This window comes from Panthera tigris, chromosome B4 (genome assembly GCF_018350195.1).
Source record: "Panthera tigris isolate Pti1 chromosome B4, P.tigris_Pti1_mat1.1, whole genome shotgun sequence".
Taxonomy (NCBI): Eukaryota; Metazoa; Chordata; class Mammalia; order Carnivora; family Felidae; genus Panthera; species Panthera tigris.
The window spans coordinates 63209977-63225283 of NC_056666.1; the positions used below are offsets into that span (position 1 = coordinate 63209977).

The 15307-nt window shown below is 42.6% G+C and overlaps 1 protein-coding gene across 5 annotated transcripts in view; it reads right to left on the minus strand.

The window, feature by feature from the left end:
- The window catches only part of DENND5B (DENN domain containing 5B), a 186916-nt gene extending 172716 nt beyond the window's left edge, over nucleotides 1-14200 (minus strand). For 4 of the 5 annotated variants that reach the window (XR_006219863.1, XM_042992054.1, XM_042992053.1 and 1 more), the window contains exon 1: nucleotides 14044-14179. Coding sequence is in view for 4 of the 5 variants with exons in the window: in XM_042992054.1 (XP_042847988.1) it covers nucleotides 14044-14164 (121 nt within the window). In the remaining variant the exon portion in view is untranslated. Of the gene's footprint in view, nucleotides 1-14043 lie in introns of all 5 variants that reach the window. The other variant, XM_042992056.1, reaches the window with a different exon arrangement.
- Nucleotides 14201-15307: the final 1107 nt, after the last annotated feature.

A 15307-nucleotide genomic window follows, 5' to 3' on the forward strand; every position in this document is an offset into this window, starting at 1 on the left:
AACTGACTGAGCGACCCAGGCGCCCTCTAATGCCACAACTTTTTAAAAAGCACTTACTGCCTTTTATTAATTCAAACCAATTATTTTATTTATCTTCACCTCTGGTGGAACATTTCAGTGTGTAAAACAGACATTCCTCAGAAAGTTCTACTAAAATGTCTGAAACAGCAAATGCTTAGTTTTCTGGGTAAACCTAAAGACAGTATGCAAAACAATAATAAAATAGATCATCCCCAACATTTTATTTTTGACACTAATTTTATCCTGTCTAAAAAAGCAAACAAAAAACAAACAAACTTATATGCTCTACCAACAAGTAGCAAAATCAAATGATCTCCTTTTGTCTATCCCTGATGCTCTTCCTACTCTATTTTAGGCATCTAATAAGGTGTCTAAAAAGCATTTAGTATCAAATAAGCAGGTTAAAGGGTTGATTTTCTCTGAAAATATTCAATTTGTTATTCTTGCATGATACCCTCTGAATCCAGATTTTAACTTTTCATTCCAAACAGACAACAATGGGGAGTAAATAGGGTCTCTCTTGGGTTTCCTTATCCTAGAAAGCTGTAATTTTTGGCCTCTCCCTAAATAAGCAACATTACTTTACAAAGTTTTATTCCAAATAAAAAACATATTTAGTCATACACACACCCACAAAACTTCAAAGTTCCTATTAGAGAATATATAGATACTCTGGAAAATGTTAAGAAAAAAATAGACTTCTTAAAGAAAAAAATTTAAAGAAAAAACGCATGTCTACAACTAAATCTGAATGTTCTCCTCAATTCTAAGAACATCTTTTAAGAAAGCATAAAGCTTTAATGTTGCTGTGTAAGGAAACTTGGGTACATTGAGGAAAAGCTCAAAGGCCCATAATCTCATCACAAAGCAGCAGGGTCAAAAGGCAGAGGTCAGGGAACAGGGGAACAGGGTGAAAAACAGTTCCCACACTTGAGAGGAGACTATATCTCATTTCAGGAGATGGTCAAAAGCTATTCAGTTGTATTTACTAAAATAATACAACCATTTACATTCTCCTTTAAGTCCCAAAGCGAATCTGTATTTCAAAAAGAATTTCTTATTTTTAAAAGCAAGGAATTTAAGAAGTTACTTCTTTCCCCTACATATTAAAAAAAGAAAAAAAAAAAAACAAATCTCTCACACACATACACCAATGCTTCAGCTGTCCATCAAAGACTGACTTTCAGTTAAAAGCTGTCACCTGACGAATTCAACGGAGTTCAATGGGGCAGAGAAATAAATACTAAATGTGCATACATGTCAACAGACATTTCACATCAAGGCCTCTGCCCCCTAATGATTCAACAAAGTATGTCTACTTCTTGTGGTCCTAGGCCACATTCAGAAAAATCTAAATTTTCACTCTTCCAGGGAAGAATGAATGTGATTTTGTTAAACTTTCAGTCAGTGCAGCATTTGTGCTGGAGACTTTATAAAGACTCCTCCAGCAGGCTATTAAATCTGAGGGCTCCAAGTTCTAGGACATTTGTCTGGATATCTCTGCACAATTTCTCACACTCTAACCATAAAATCTGTGTTCCAAGTACAAAAGAGAGAGAGAGAGAGAGAGAGAGAGAGAGAGAGATCAAAAGATCAGGAAAAGAGGACTTTTGGAATAAGAGGTGGGGTTTTCGACGGCCTTCCACCCTCCCATACTCTCTCCCCACTGACCCCTTCCACCAGGGACAAGACAGTTTACAAGTGGTTAGTTTACAAGTGGTTCACAGTACATTGAAGCCCGTCCATCCTTCACTGTGAGGAGTACACAAAATATTACATTTGAGCACACACAGCTTTCTTATATTTATTTTAAATCAAATGGTAGCTAGAACTGCCAATGGAAAAAATAAGCACTGCCAGACAGGAGTGAGAACAACTAAACAAAATAACCTATTTTGGCATACTCACCTCAATGGTACCAATGCTTGTGTTTTAATAAACTGTGAAATCAGTCATTGTTCTTGTGAACAATGGCACAAAGCAAATGAAGTCAAGTTGGAAAGCTCATTTCCCTGGAGCTGAGCCAGAACATTTTAAAAGCCAGACAAAAGTTTATTAAGAAAAAGAATACACTTGAGACAGGAGATGGGGAACATTCTTAAACAATCTGTTATCTTATTACCCCAGCCATTTAAATTTCTTCAAAGGTTAGGGTTAAAGTTGAAGTGAAGAGAAAGTAACCTAGAAAATAAAACAAAACACTGTGGTCCTGGAAGTGAATCATCCATAAACTTTAAGCCTATAACTGGTCCTAAATTTCTGCTGCTCAAATTATTCCAACCCAAGTCTGTAGCTGATTCTCATCAAATTCCATTTGACACGCTAATGCCAAGTCTTGTGACAGGGAAGACTTCCATGTCAGGGAATCATACAGGAGTCCAAGATGCTCACTCCCCTTCAAAACAATTCCTGTCTTATCTGCCTAGGAGGTAATAATCCCTCCTTGCTATTTTAGTCCCAAACTACAGCAAAAAGGAAAAAAAAAAAAAAAAAAGAATGATATAAATTTAGCATACAGAGAATATTGTTTAGCAAATTGTCCCTGTTTCCTCAAAGAAGGATGAGAAAAGACAAAGGAAAGAAACTAAAGGTATACTAGAAACAAAGTATTAAACCTGAAAAGCCAGGGGAAATCAGAAACTCTGCCCAGTTTCTGCTGGGATGAAGTAACTGGAAGATCTACTTAGACATTAACAACTCTTCACCAAGATGACACTGGAGATTTTGATCAAAAGAATATTTCTGGGGCGCCTGGGTGGCTCAATCCGTTGAGCGTCCGACTTTGGCTCAGGTCATGATCTCACGGTCTGTGAGTTCAAGCCCCGCGTCAGGCTCTGTGCTCACAGCTCAGAGCCTGGAGCCTGCTTTGGATTCTGTGTCTCCCTCTCTCTCTTCCCCTCCCCTGCTCATGCTCTGTCTCTCTCTGTCTCAAAAATAAGAAAAATTAAAAAATTAAAAATTAAAAATTAAAAAAAATTTTAAAAAAACATTAAAATTAAAAAAAAAAAAAGAATATTTCTTCTTCTTCATATAAAGAGACAACCAAAAAAGCAATAGGTAGTGACTTCATAAGGACTAAGGTGAAAGGGCGATCTTTGTAGAAAGGACGGGGGGGGGGGGGGGGTGCGGGGAAGGTACAAAAAGCCTGGTCTGAGCAAATTTATGCCAAACTGTACAGAAGAATTAAGACTCTCAGAACCTTATGTATCACTTCTACCATGTTTCCTCAAACTATAGAAAAATTCCCTGTGTTAATAAATGACTATAAGAATGTACTGTACTCAGAAAAAAGGACGACAGGAAAGGGCAAGAAAACATGCTCTTCAAAGCAGAAACCCAATTCTCCAGGTTTGACCAGGAGAAAATTACATAAAACAGATGGATTGACATCACAAGGCCTCTGAGATCTAGACAGACTACTGAAAAATATCTTTAAACTGGGTTTCACAGTTTAGACCAATACCGAAGTATTCAGCATGCTGGTCCTCACAGCAGAGCTGAAATTACAAGTATCTAGTAGTCTAGATCAGCCTAAGTGTTGAAAAACATACTCCCATGTATGTCCTCAGATTATGAACAAAAAAAATTTTTTTTAATCTACAGGGAAGGGAAGCAAGTAAGAATACTTTTGTAGTGGTATTCCTAAGAGAGTACGAACATGTGAAAACTATTCACAGCTCATCAGTAACAGTAGCTTAGCAGCAGCATTAACTACACATATTTCCCATTATGTGTTGGCTATACACAATGACTGTCGTGGTGCATAAAATGCCACCTCTTTCTCTTCCAGCCAAAAAAGCACATAAGAATGGAACTGAGAGAGAATGGCGTCATTAGAGGGAAGACCTTGAATCCATTCCACTTATTTTTTTTTTCATTCCACTTATTTTTAAACGTATCATTTACAGCCTCAGTATTTCAACTACTGTTAACAATTACTGTGACTCAGCTCAGAAAAGACAGGCCCACTAATATGTCACCACCTAGGAGTTGAGGATAGCTGGTCTAGATGATTTGGAGAAGCAGCAAGGCACAGTGGAAGAGGCGTATGCTGGAGTCAGAGAGGCTGGGATACAATCCCAGTTTTTGGTCTCTGTGAGTTTGGGGAACACCTCACTGAACCTCAGCCTCCTCATCTATAAAATGAGGGAAATGATACCTTCAGGTTATTACGAAGACTAAAAATAATGCTTATAAATCACCAACCACAATTCATGACTCCATAAATGTTAGCTATTTTCATAGCTTCGTTGTATAAAGGTGACTTCCTAGAGCGCCTTCTGACTTAATGCTAACACATATCTTTGAAAGTCATTTAGAGAAAACATTATTTCAAAAATAGCTTTGTACCAGTGACATATAGAAGTTTATAAAAAAAAATGTAAGGTATTAACTCAAAATGTTCATGTTAACTAGAACAGTTATAATATTTAATTTAGAATAAAGTTAGTCGAAGTCACGGATTCTTGGAAAAGGCTCAGGGATGTCTAAGAAAGCAACTGTTTCATGTTTTTATCCTCATGATGTGCTATTCCAGCAGCATATAAAATACTTCCACTTTTATTCCTAGAATTCTCACTTCTTAGCTCCTTACACTCATTTTGTTTGAAAAGTAAAGAGGAAAAGACAGTCTTACTGAAAGTTTTTGGTCATTACATGGTGCCATTTCAACAAGTCAAGTCTTAGATGGAACAGAACATTAAGCAGGTTACAATAAAGACAAAAACTTTAGAGAAACAAAGAAACTGTCCTGGCTGACCATATCCAAAACTGATATGGGATGCTCGTGAAGAAGGAAACTATGAATGCAATTTCCTAAGATATTCCTCTAAAATCACAATGGAAGCTACAACTGATCTTTAGTACAACCACTTTCTAAAATTTCATAAACACTAGCCACCATTTATGTGCTCATCACCTGGCATTAGTTTTTAAATAAATAAGACATGTTATATGCTTAAAAAACAAAAACGAGCAAAAAAACCTTGCTAATACCTGCATACTTGTTTGTATAAAGCTGTTTTTTAAAAAAAGGTTATTCATTTATTCATCACAGTTTATGTCAAGAGAGAAGTAATAGGCTAACAAATTCTAGGGGCGCCTGGGTAGCTCAGTCAGTTAAGCATCTGACTCTTGATTTCAGCTCAGGTCATGATCTCATGATTTGAGGGACTAAACCCCATACTGGACTCTGTGCTGAAAGCTCAGAGCCTGGAGCCTGCTTGGGATTCTCTCTCCCCTCTCTCTCTGCTCCTCCCCCTGCTTGAGCTCCTTCTCTCTCAAAATAAATAAATACTTTAAAAAAAATCTTTTTGGGGGCGCCTGGGTGGCTTGGTCGGTTAAGCGTCCGACTTCGGCTCAGGTCATGATCTCACGGTTCGTGGGTTCGAGCCCCGCGTCGGGCTCTGTGCTGACAGCTCAGAGCCTGGAGCCTGTTTCAGATTCTGTGTCTCCCTCTCTCTCTGCCCCTCCCCTGTTCATGCTCTGTCTCTCTCTGTCTCAAAAATAAATAAACGTTAAAAAAAAAATTTAAAAAAAATTGTTTTTAATGTTCATTCATTTTCTTGAAAGAGAGAGAGAGAAAGAGACAGAGTGTGAGTGGGGGAGGGGCAGAGAGAGAGAGAGAGAGGGAGACACAGAATCTGAAGCAGGCTTCAGGCTCTGAGCTGTCAGCACAGAGCCCAATGTGGGGCTCGAACTCCCGAACCCCAAGATCATGACCTGAGCTGAAGTCAGATGTTTGACTGAGCCACCCAGGTACCCTAAATAAATATTGTTTAAAAAAGAAGAAACTTTAGTAGCTCACCCCAAAACTGAAAAATACCTTTTTGAAGAATTAATCATGGGGCACCCGGGTGGCTGTCCAGTTAAGCATCCAACTTTTCATTTCAGGTTAGGTCATGATCTCACAGTCCTTGAGTTCGAGCCCCAGGTCAGCCTCTGCCCTGACAGCATGGAGCCTGCTTGGGATCCTGTGTCTCCCTCTCTCTCTGCCCCTCCCCGCTCATGCTCTGTCTCTCTTGCTCTCAAAAATAAAAACATCAAAAGGAGAAAGAAGGTGAAGTAAATAAATGCATTTACAATATATTGCCAGGAACCATTAGTGCTATGAGGAAAATAAAGCAGGGTTACTGGCAAGAGTGGGGCAAGCAGGGGAAAGAAGGACACTATCTTATACAGGATGGCCTGAGAAGGCAACTCTGAGGAGGTAATACTTGTGCAGAGACCTGAATGAGGAGAAGCAGCACATCTTGCCAAGATGTCGGGCTACACTGTCCAAGAGGGTAGCCAGCCACTAGTGGCTATTAAACACTTGAAACATGGCTAGTCCAAACTGAGATATGAGGTAAAATATACACTGGATTTTGAGATTTTTAAAATTTAGTAAGAAAAAAAAGAATGTTAAATATCTCAATAATTTTCATGTTGATTATATGCTCAAATAATATCCTAGATAGATAAATAAAATACACCATTAAAATTAATATCACCTGTTTCTTTTTACCTTTTTTTGAATGTGGCTATTAAAAATTTTAAACTACATATGTGTCTCATATTATATTTATAATGGACAATACTGGTCTAGGGGAAGAGGATTCCCGGGAGAGGAGAGAAGATGAACAGGCCATGAGACAAGAACAGCTTGCTGTTTTTAAGGACCTTCAAGAAAAACAACACAGCAGGAAGAATGATCCAGTCAGAAAAAGCTGGAAAGGTAGGTAAAGACCAGATCATGAAGAGCTTTGCAAACCAGGGTGCTGTATATCTGTGTGTCTCCCAAAATTCGTGTGTTGAAATTTAATACCAATGTGATGGTATCTGGAGATGGGGCCTGTGAGAAATGGTTAGGTCATGAGGGTGGAGCCCCCATGAATGGGACTCATGCCCTTATAAAAGAGATCCCAGAGAGCTCTCTCAGCCCTTCCACATAAGAGGGCCATCTATGAACCAGGAAGAGGGCCCTCCCCAGACACAGGATCTGTTAGCACCTTGAACTTGGACTCCCAGCCTCCAGAACTGTGAGATATAAATGTCTGTTATTTACAAGCCACCCAGTCTATAGTATTGTTATAGCAGCCTGAACAAACTGAGACACAGGGTAAAGAGTTTGAATCTTAATCCAAATACAAAGGAAGCTACTGAAGAATTTTAAGCCGAAAAAATTATTCTTAGATCCCACTGCCTATTTTGTGGATAACTGGCAGTGTCACGTATACTACTAGTACAGACTTCTAGAGATTATCTAATACAGTGATTTCAAACAGGGGTCCCTGGCTCCCTAAGAACCAATATAGATAGTAATTGAGAGTCTGTGAACTGATATAATATTTCAAAAAGCTTATTAAGAACTGCACCTTTCCAGGGCGCCTGGGTGGCTCAGTCGGTTAAGCGTCCGCCTTCAGCTCAGGTCACGATCTCACGGTCCGTGAGTTCGAGCCCCGCGTCGGGCTCTGTGCTGATGGCGCCCGCTTCCGATTCTGTGTCTCCCTCTCTCTCTCTGCCCCTCCCCCATTCATGCTCTGTCTCTGTCTCAAAAATAAATAAACGTTAAAAAAAAATTAAAAAAAAAAACTGCACCTTTCCTATAAAGGGAACTGCATAGACCTTTTTTTTCCCTTTCCTTGTGGCTGAAATTTTTAAAATTTTTCTTTAATGTTTATTTTTGAGAGAGAGCACACACACATGCACGTGCAAATGGCAGAGGGGCAGAGAGAGAGGGAGACACAAAATCTGAAGCAGGCTCCAGGCTCTGAGCTGTCAGCACAGAACCCCACGAGGGGATCAAACCCACAAACCGTGAGATCATGACCTGAGCTGAAGTCTGGTGCTTAACCGAATGAGCCACCCAGGCACCCCTGTGGCTGAAATTTTAATTTCTCAATCGGTCCTCATGTGGCATATGTGGTATATATCAGTTCTTGTACACTATGCCATTAAAAAAAATTTTTTTTAATGTTTATTTATTTTTGAGAGAGACAGAGTGGGAGCAGGGGAGGGGCTGAGAGAGAAGGAGACACAGAGAATCCGACGCAGCTCCAGGCTCTGAGCTGTCAGCACAGAGCCCAATGCTGGGCTCAAACTCATGGACCATGAGATCATGACCTGAGCTGAAGGCAGTTGCTTCACTGACTATGTGAAGTCTACTCTATGTCATCTAGAATTAATTTTTTTTAAATAGATATATTTAGTTTTTTCACTCAAAAACAAGTTCAGGCTCATGAAAGAGAGGGGTGGTATGTTCAGAAATCAGTCACTTCATTTACCCATTCAAAATAGATGAAAACACTGAAGCCCACAGATGTCCTAAGTATCAGGCCAGGATTGGACTCTGGCTTCTGCCTGTGCATCCAGCTCTAATTATGGTTTCACAAACAATCATACCTTCCTTTGTCCACACTTTTTCGATTGCAGAACCAACAGAAAGAGATCTTGCAAGTCTAAAATACTGCCTCAGCAGAAGGAAGAAAGGTTTTCTCCTCGCCTGGCAACAGCCCACCCAATAAGAGACTGTTACAATTCAGTGACACTGCAAAGCCACCACATTTTGAATTCCCAGTTTACTCCAATGGACTTTGTGTTTATAAGAGGCCCTCCCCGACTCCCCTCTTTCCTTTGTAAAAGAGGAGTACTCTACTTTCTTCTCCAGACTTGCCTATGGTTTTGCTGTGGCTTGCATGTCCTGAATTGCAATTCTCTGCTATTCCTGAATAAACCCATTTTTCCTGGTAAAATAACTTGGCGGCTTTATTTTTAAGATTAATAATGTCAACACAGATAACAACCAAGATACCTACAATGGTGGTCATATCAGGGCAGCTCTAACCCACCCAAGCCTGTACATGAGGCCATTGCTTTTAAAGTCATACTTTAGCAGTCTTAACTATGACATGTAGTCTGGAATAAAGGCAAGCCTGAAATGCTTGCTAAACTCAAGTCAAGCTCATCTTTTTTCTGAACTTAAATAAAATAACTATGGAGCCTAGTAGTGTACTACAAGAACCAGGCTCTAGTTGTCTGTCTGCTGCCAGTCAAATGTGTTCTTTGAGAGGGTCCTTAATCTCTTAGCCTTGGTTTCTTCCCTGATAAATGATGTCCGAGGTCCCTTCCAGGACTATTATGGCATCATACTGTCAGTCTCAACTAAATTTTGTACAGTTGACCTTTGAACAACACATGATTGAACTGTGAAGGTCCACTTACGTGCAGATTTTAAAAAACAAATACAGCATAGTACTGCAAATGTATTTTCTCTTCCTTACAATAACATTTCTTAATAACATTTTCTTTTCTTTCTTATTTTATTGTTAGAATACACTACATAATATATGTAATGTACAAAATGTGTGTTGACTATGTTATCGGTAAGTTTTCTCGAGTTTTAGAGGAGTCAAAAGATAATATGTGGGTTTTCAACTGTGTAGGGGCGTTCAGCCCTCCTAACCAAGGGTTAACTGTATTTGAATTTAGACCATAGTCTTCACTGCCTCAAAGCTCTTCTGGAAACCACACCCAAGACAACCAAAGCTAAAAATAAATAGAGGCACCAAGGAAGATATCTAAACAAAGGCCTGTGACAGGGATTGCACCCGTCATACTTCAGTATCCCTCAGCAGAACTGAATCTATGCTACCATTGGAATGCTTTATTTTTTTTAACATTTATTTATTTTTGAGAGAGAGAGAGCGAGAGAGAGAGCGAGACAGAGAGTGTGAGCAGGGAAGGCGCAGAGAGAGAGGGAGACACAGCATCTGAAACAGGCTCCAGGCTCTGAGCTGTCAGCACAGAGCCCGACGCAGGACTCAAACTCACAGACTGTGAGCTCCTGACCTGAGCCAAAGTTGGACACTCAACCGACTGAGCCACCCAGGCGCCCCACCGCTGAAATGCTTTAAAATATTCTGGTCACCACACAATTTGTGGACTCATATGTAAACTTTATACTCATTCACTTATTAAAACTGTGTATACGGTTCTATGAAAGAGAGAGGGCAAAGACCGTAAGGCCCCTCCGGGGGCTTGCGTATTTATGTTACTCAAATAAAGGTCCTTCATTTTTCTAATTGCCTAAAAGATTTGTTGCTGTAAATCAAGCCATGTAAATTCCTACAGCTAGGTCTTAGAGGGAGTAAGAGACATAAAAGAAAATTTCAAAATGTCGTCTGCCTTCATGTCAACTAATTCTAACAACTTCTATTTACACCTCCTTTCGTCTTATGCAATAACCAATTTGAAATCCTTTTCATATATTTAATACTTAAATAAAATTTAAATATTTCTACTTTAATATCAAAAGGACTTTTTTATGGATACAGTGCATTTTAAAAATATGCAGTGAATAGGAAAAGCACAACAGCTACGATGAGCTAAAGAAAGGACAATAGGAAATACCAGTATATCTGTATGTGTGTATATACGTATATATATAATTATATATATATGTGTGTGTGTATATGTATATATGTATACACACACATATATATATAAGAAATCTTTCCCACTGTCGGTAAAGCTAACCTTTACTGGGAGGAGAGTCTAAAAATCGATCTAAAGCCCTGATAACTCTATCATAAGGTCTTTATCTATTACTTCATCATATGATTTGTGTTCTTAATTTTATTTCAATGCCCCACCACCTGCAAAGCATGAATCCTAGGGACATGTATATGTTAAGAAAAAAAATCTGTAAAGCAATGAGTAAAATTTATGTTTAATAGAAGTCAACTTAGACCTTCTACAGGCAGGGTGACAACTTGCTAAGAAACAGTGTGATAAAAATAGATCAGTTCCATAAAAGTAAAATAGAAACTTAACTATATTTAACTTTGAAATTAATGCAGCAAAACAGAAAATAACCTCCTGACTAATTTGCCTAACTCACTGGCCTTGTTTCCTCATCCTCAAATGTAGCTCTGTGGAAACAGTCAAGAAGATTGTTAGTTGAGAACATGATACTACATTCTCTTGTTTACCTCTCATCTTACTGGCCGCACTTTCTGGTTGTTTCCTCTTCATCCTCCTCACCTCTGAATGTTGGAGTATCTCCAGGATTCAGTCCTTGAGCCTCTTCTCTTTTCTATCTATACTCACTCCTTGGGTCATCCAATTTCATGGCTTTCAGCTCATGTCTATATATAAATTTTGACTGTGGGAGAGATGCCTTGCCTACCTGACATCTCCATTTGAATGTCTAATGGGTACCTCAAACTTAACACGTCCAAAACTGAGCTAATCTCCAGCCTGCTTCTCCATCCATCTTTCTATTTCAGTAAATAGAGATGTTTAAAATTGTTTAGGCCAAAAATCTTAGAATCATCTTTGATCTCTTTCTTTGACTATGAATACCATATCCAATTCATCAGCAAGTCCTGCTGGCTCTACCTCCAAAATATATCCAGTTTCTTACCACTTCACTGCTACTGCTTTGATCCAAGCCACCAACACCTCCCACCTCAAATAATGAAAAAGAGCCTCCTAACTGGTCTGCTTCTAACCTTGCCCTTGACATAGTCTAATCAACAAGAGAGCCATCGCAATCCTTTCAGAGAGTGCATCAAATCTTTCCAATCTTATCTTTCCACTGCTCAAAACCTCCTGGTAGTTTTCCATCTCAGAGTAAAAGCTCAACAATTGTCTGTTAGACCCTACACAATCTCCCTACCCTTTCTCTATGATCATATCTACTACTTTTCCTCCCCACTTAGCTCCAACCACCCTAGCATCCCTACAGTTACCTGCACAAACTAGGCACTCTCCCACCTCATCTTTGCATGTACTGTCTGCAATGCTGTTCCCCAAGACAATCCTCATGGCTTGCTTCCTCATCTCCCTCATGGCTCTGTTCTAAGATCACCTTTTCTGAGGCTTTCCCTAACCATCTTATTTAAAGTGTGCAACCCCACCATCCCACCATTGTGCTGGCACTACCCTAGTCTCACTTCCCTGCTGTATTTTTCCTCATAGCACTCACTGACATCTGGCACTCTGTATTTTCATTCTTTGTTTACACTAGAATGTAAGCACTATGACGGCAGGGATTTTTGACTGCTTTGTTCATAGCTGTCCCCAGTGCCTATAACACAATCCACACCTTAAGGCTTTCAAAACTATTTGGTGAATGAATCATTGTACTGAAATATTATCAGGCAGAAGTGATTAGTACTTCAAAACGCCAAATATTATGAGGGGCAGAAATCTCAATCATCCACACTCATGAATAATACTGCAAAATGAGAAGCCAGTTGGTGTCTAAAAAATGAATTAAAAATTAATTTTTTACTACTTAATTTTATTAAAGCCATCTGCACTGTGCCTGAAGAGTCCCAGGCCCCATCTACAGGTGTTTTAGCTTTACTAGGCATATAGATTGGAAACAGATAAGGAAAAAATACAGGCTTTTTCCTTTCATCATCACTACTGACAAAAGGCCTCCAAGTGATCCAGTACCACAAACGATTACGAAGTTTAGGGAAGAAAAGATTCTAGAAAAATAAAATAATCCCTTCAATCCCAAAAGAGGAATCTCTCCAAATCTCTCTGCAGACATGTTTTCTAACTTCATTATCACTTAACAAAGCCATTCTTAATATGTACATGAAATTTTAATTGAAGAAACAACATGACTATATAATTACACATACAGAAAAACCTGGTACTCATCCCTCTTTTCCAAAAAATCTTTAACTAAAACTAGACTTAGAGTTTTTGTTGAAAATGTTTTGTTGTGAGCCTGGCTTTAAAAGATACTGTCTTAGCTAAGACACGAGTTGATCAGTAGTGGACCTTACAGCTGAACACTTTTGTCTAGTTTGTTTATTATTTAATACATTGTTCTGAATCCCCTCTCCTACTCCCAAAAAAGTAAAAGAGAAAACAAAAATACACATTAGTGCAATCAATAAGGCATGCTATGTCCAAAGCAAGCTGTTCTGAAAGGCTATGAGCTAAGTGTTTGACACTGACACAGATAAAGTTCAGGCGATAGATGTCACTTGTGTCACCCATTAGCAACAACAACAACAAAAAACCAAGATTTAGATCCCAAGAAGGCAAGCATAAAGGAGCGTGAAAAATGAAATCGGTCATTCCTCCACGGCCTCCTCTCAACACTGCGCACTCATCCCTCCCGCCCCCCCTCAACACAATCATCCTTTAACGGCCCCTTTCCCAGCATCGGTTCCCAGCTCAGCCCTGCACTGCGCCATCAAATAAGTAAAAAGAAGGCAACGGTGCTCCTCCAAGAAAAGCCAGGCAGTAACACACGGTGCACCCAACTGAGGGGAGAATGTCCAACTACTAAACTCAGAAACAGCGTAGGCAGTGTCAACAAAGCGTCGTGCCGAGTCCCGAGCGTCCAAAGGTCCTCGCCAGCTCCCGTGACACTGCCAAATAGACAGGATTCCAAAAGGTGAGTCGACCGTCATCGCAGAACGCGAGGCGGGAAGCGGCGCAGACCCGGCACAGTCAAGGATGTTAAGTCCAACCAGCCTCCTGCCTGCACTCGCCCAGCGGGCCATCACCGCCTCAGTGGACGCGACGCCCGCCGCCCAGCGGTCTCTGTCGCCGCCTCCCCCGAAGGGGTCTGAGCGCCGCGTCACGTGCCAGGGCTGAAACTTCGCAGCCAGGCGGAGGGAGGTAGGATGCACGGGATCGCAGCAAGGCCGGGGAGTTAGTGCGCCCGGTGACTCACCCGCCGCCTCCGCGAGCAGCTGCGGGTGAGGGGGCCTGCGTGTGGGGTGGGGGCCGTGCCCTAGGGGCCGCCCCCGCCCCCGTTATTAATAACCCCGCGCCTGGGAGGCGAAAGCCCTAGGCGAGCGCCCTCAGCAGCAGGACGCCCGCGGGCTCAGCAGCGCACCCTGCACGAGGAATAAATAACAATGTCATTAAATCGCCGCCCGAGCGCCAGTCCGATGGAGAGCGGGCGCCGCCGGGAGCCGACTTTGTCTAGAACCCGCCTCCCGCGCGTCCCCGCAGCGTCCCTCGCGTCCCTGAGGGGACCCCCGCGCCGCCGCAGCCCGGCCTTACCCGCCAGCTCGTCGGGCTCCAGCCCACTGTCTGCGTCGATCCCGCAGAGCACGAAGTAGTGCGCGAAGCGGCAGGCGGCCGGGGAGGAGCCCGAGCCGGGGCCGGGCGCCGCGCCGCTCATCCCGGCCGAGCTGCTCCTGCCGCTACCGCTGCTGCCGCTGCCGCTGCCGCCGCCGCCGCCGCTCGGGAAGGCTCGCTGCCTAGGCTGCGGTCTCCGCGCGCCTGTCCTAGGGCGACACCGGCGCGCCCATGGCCGCGCAGCCGCCGCTCGTCACCGCAGCCTCGCTCCACGCTCGGCGCCCGAGAAGCGGCCGCGAGCTCGCGCTCAGTCGGTCCCGAAGCCGGTCCAGGGTGGGGGAGGGGCGCGCAGGGGGAGTGTCGGCGTGAGAGGCTCGCGCCGCCGTAGCTGCGCTTGCGAACTGGAAGCCGAGGCGTCTGGCGCCCGCCGGTCAGCTGAGCGGCGTTCTGGCTGTGGGAGCGCGGGGAGGGCGGGGGCGCCGAAGACCTGCGCGTGGGGAGGGAAGGGAAGGAGGGGGGAGCGCGCTCGCGAGGTGCAGGAGCGCGCGCTTCGGCCGTGTGCGCGCGCGCGCCCCGTGGACTCCAAGGGAGCGCTTGGCGCGCGCAGGATTCATGCCCGCCAGCCGGGGCCGCGGCGCTGGGGGCGGCCGCACACACGCCTGCTGGCCTCCGCCCGCCAACTGGAGGGGTTAGCCGCAGAGCAGGATTCTGTCTTCTAAAGGAGATGCTACCTATCCTAATTAAAAAGAAAAAAACAATGCGGCTTTGGGGAAGGTTCCAGCTGGTCTGAGATCATTTCCCACAACGGCCTGGACCATTAACATCTTTTAAACTGCGGCGTGCAGATGCCTGTCTCGTTTTAAGACCTTAATCCTTGAATCTTTCCCTCAGCTCTGACCCCATCCACAAGCCATCCTTAGTGAATTGGTGACAACTTAATATCCACAAAGCGTTGAGACTTCTAAAAGGACGATTACCTACTCTCCGCTCCCCTTCTGTAATTTACCCTGACATTTTCCAGGTCAATGTAAAGTAGCCAAGGCACTCCAGTTCCCCAGCGCTGTACTCAGTTGATATAATCAGCTCTCCCTGCAGGTATAATCAGCGACTGATAAGGCAACAAGAATTAGACCCTGAACTCTGCTCCTCACAAGGCCATGGCTTTCTTACCCTGCTCTTCCCTCTGATTTTCCACTCAGGAGTTCACTAACCGGGTTTTATTCCTTTGAAAGGTGAAAAACCCAGT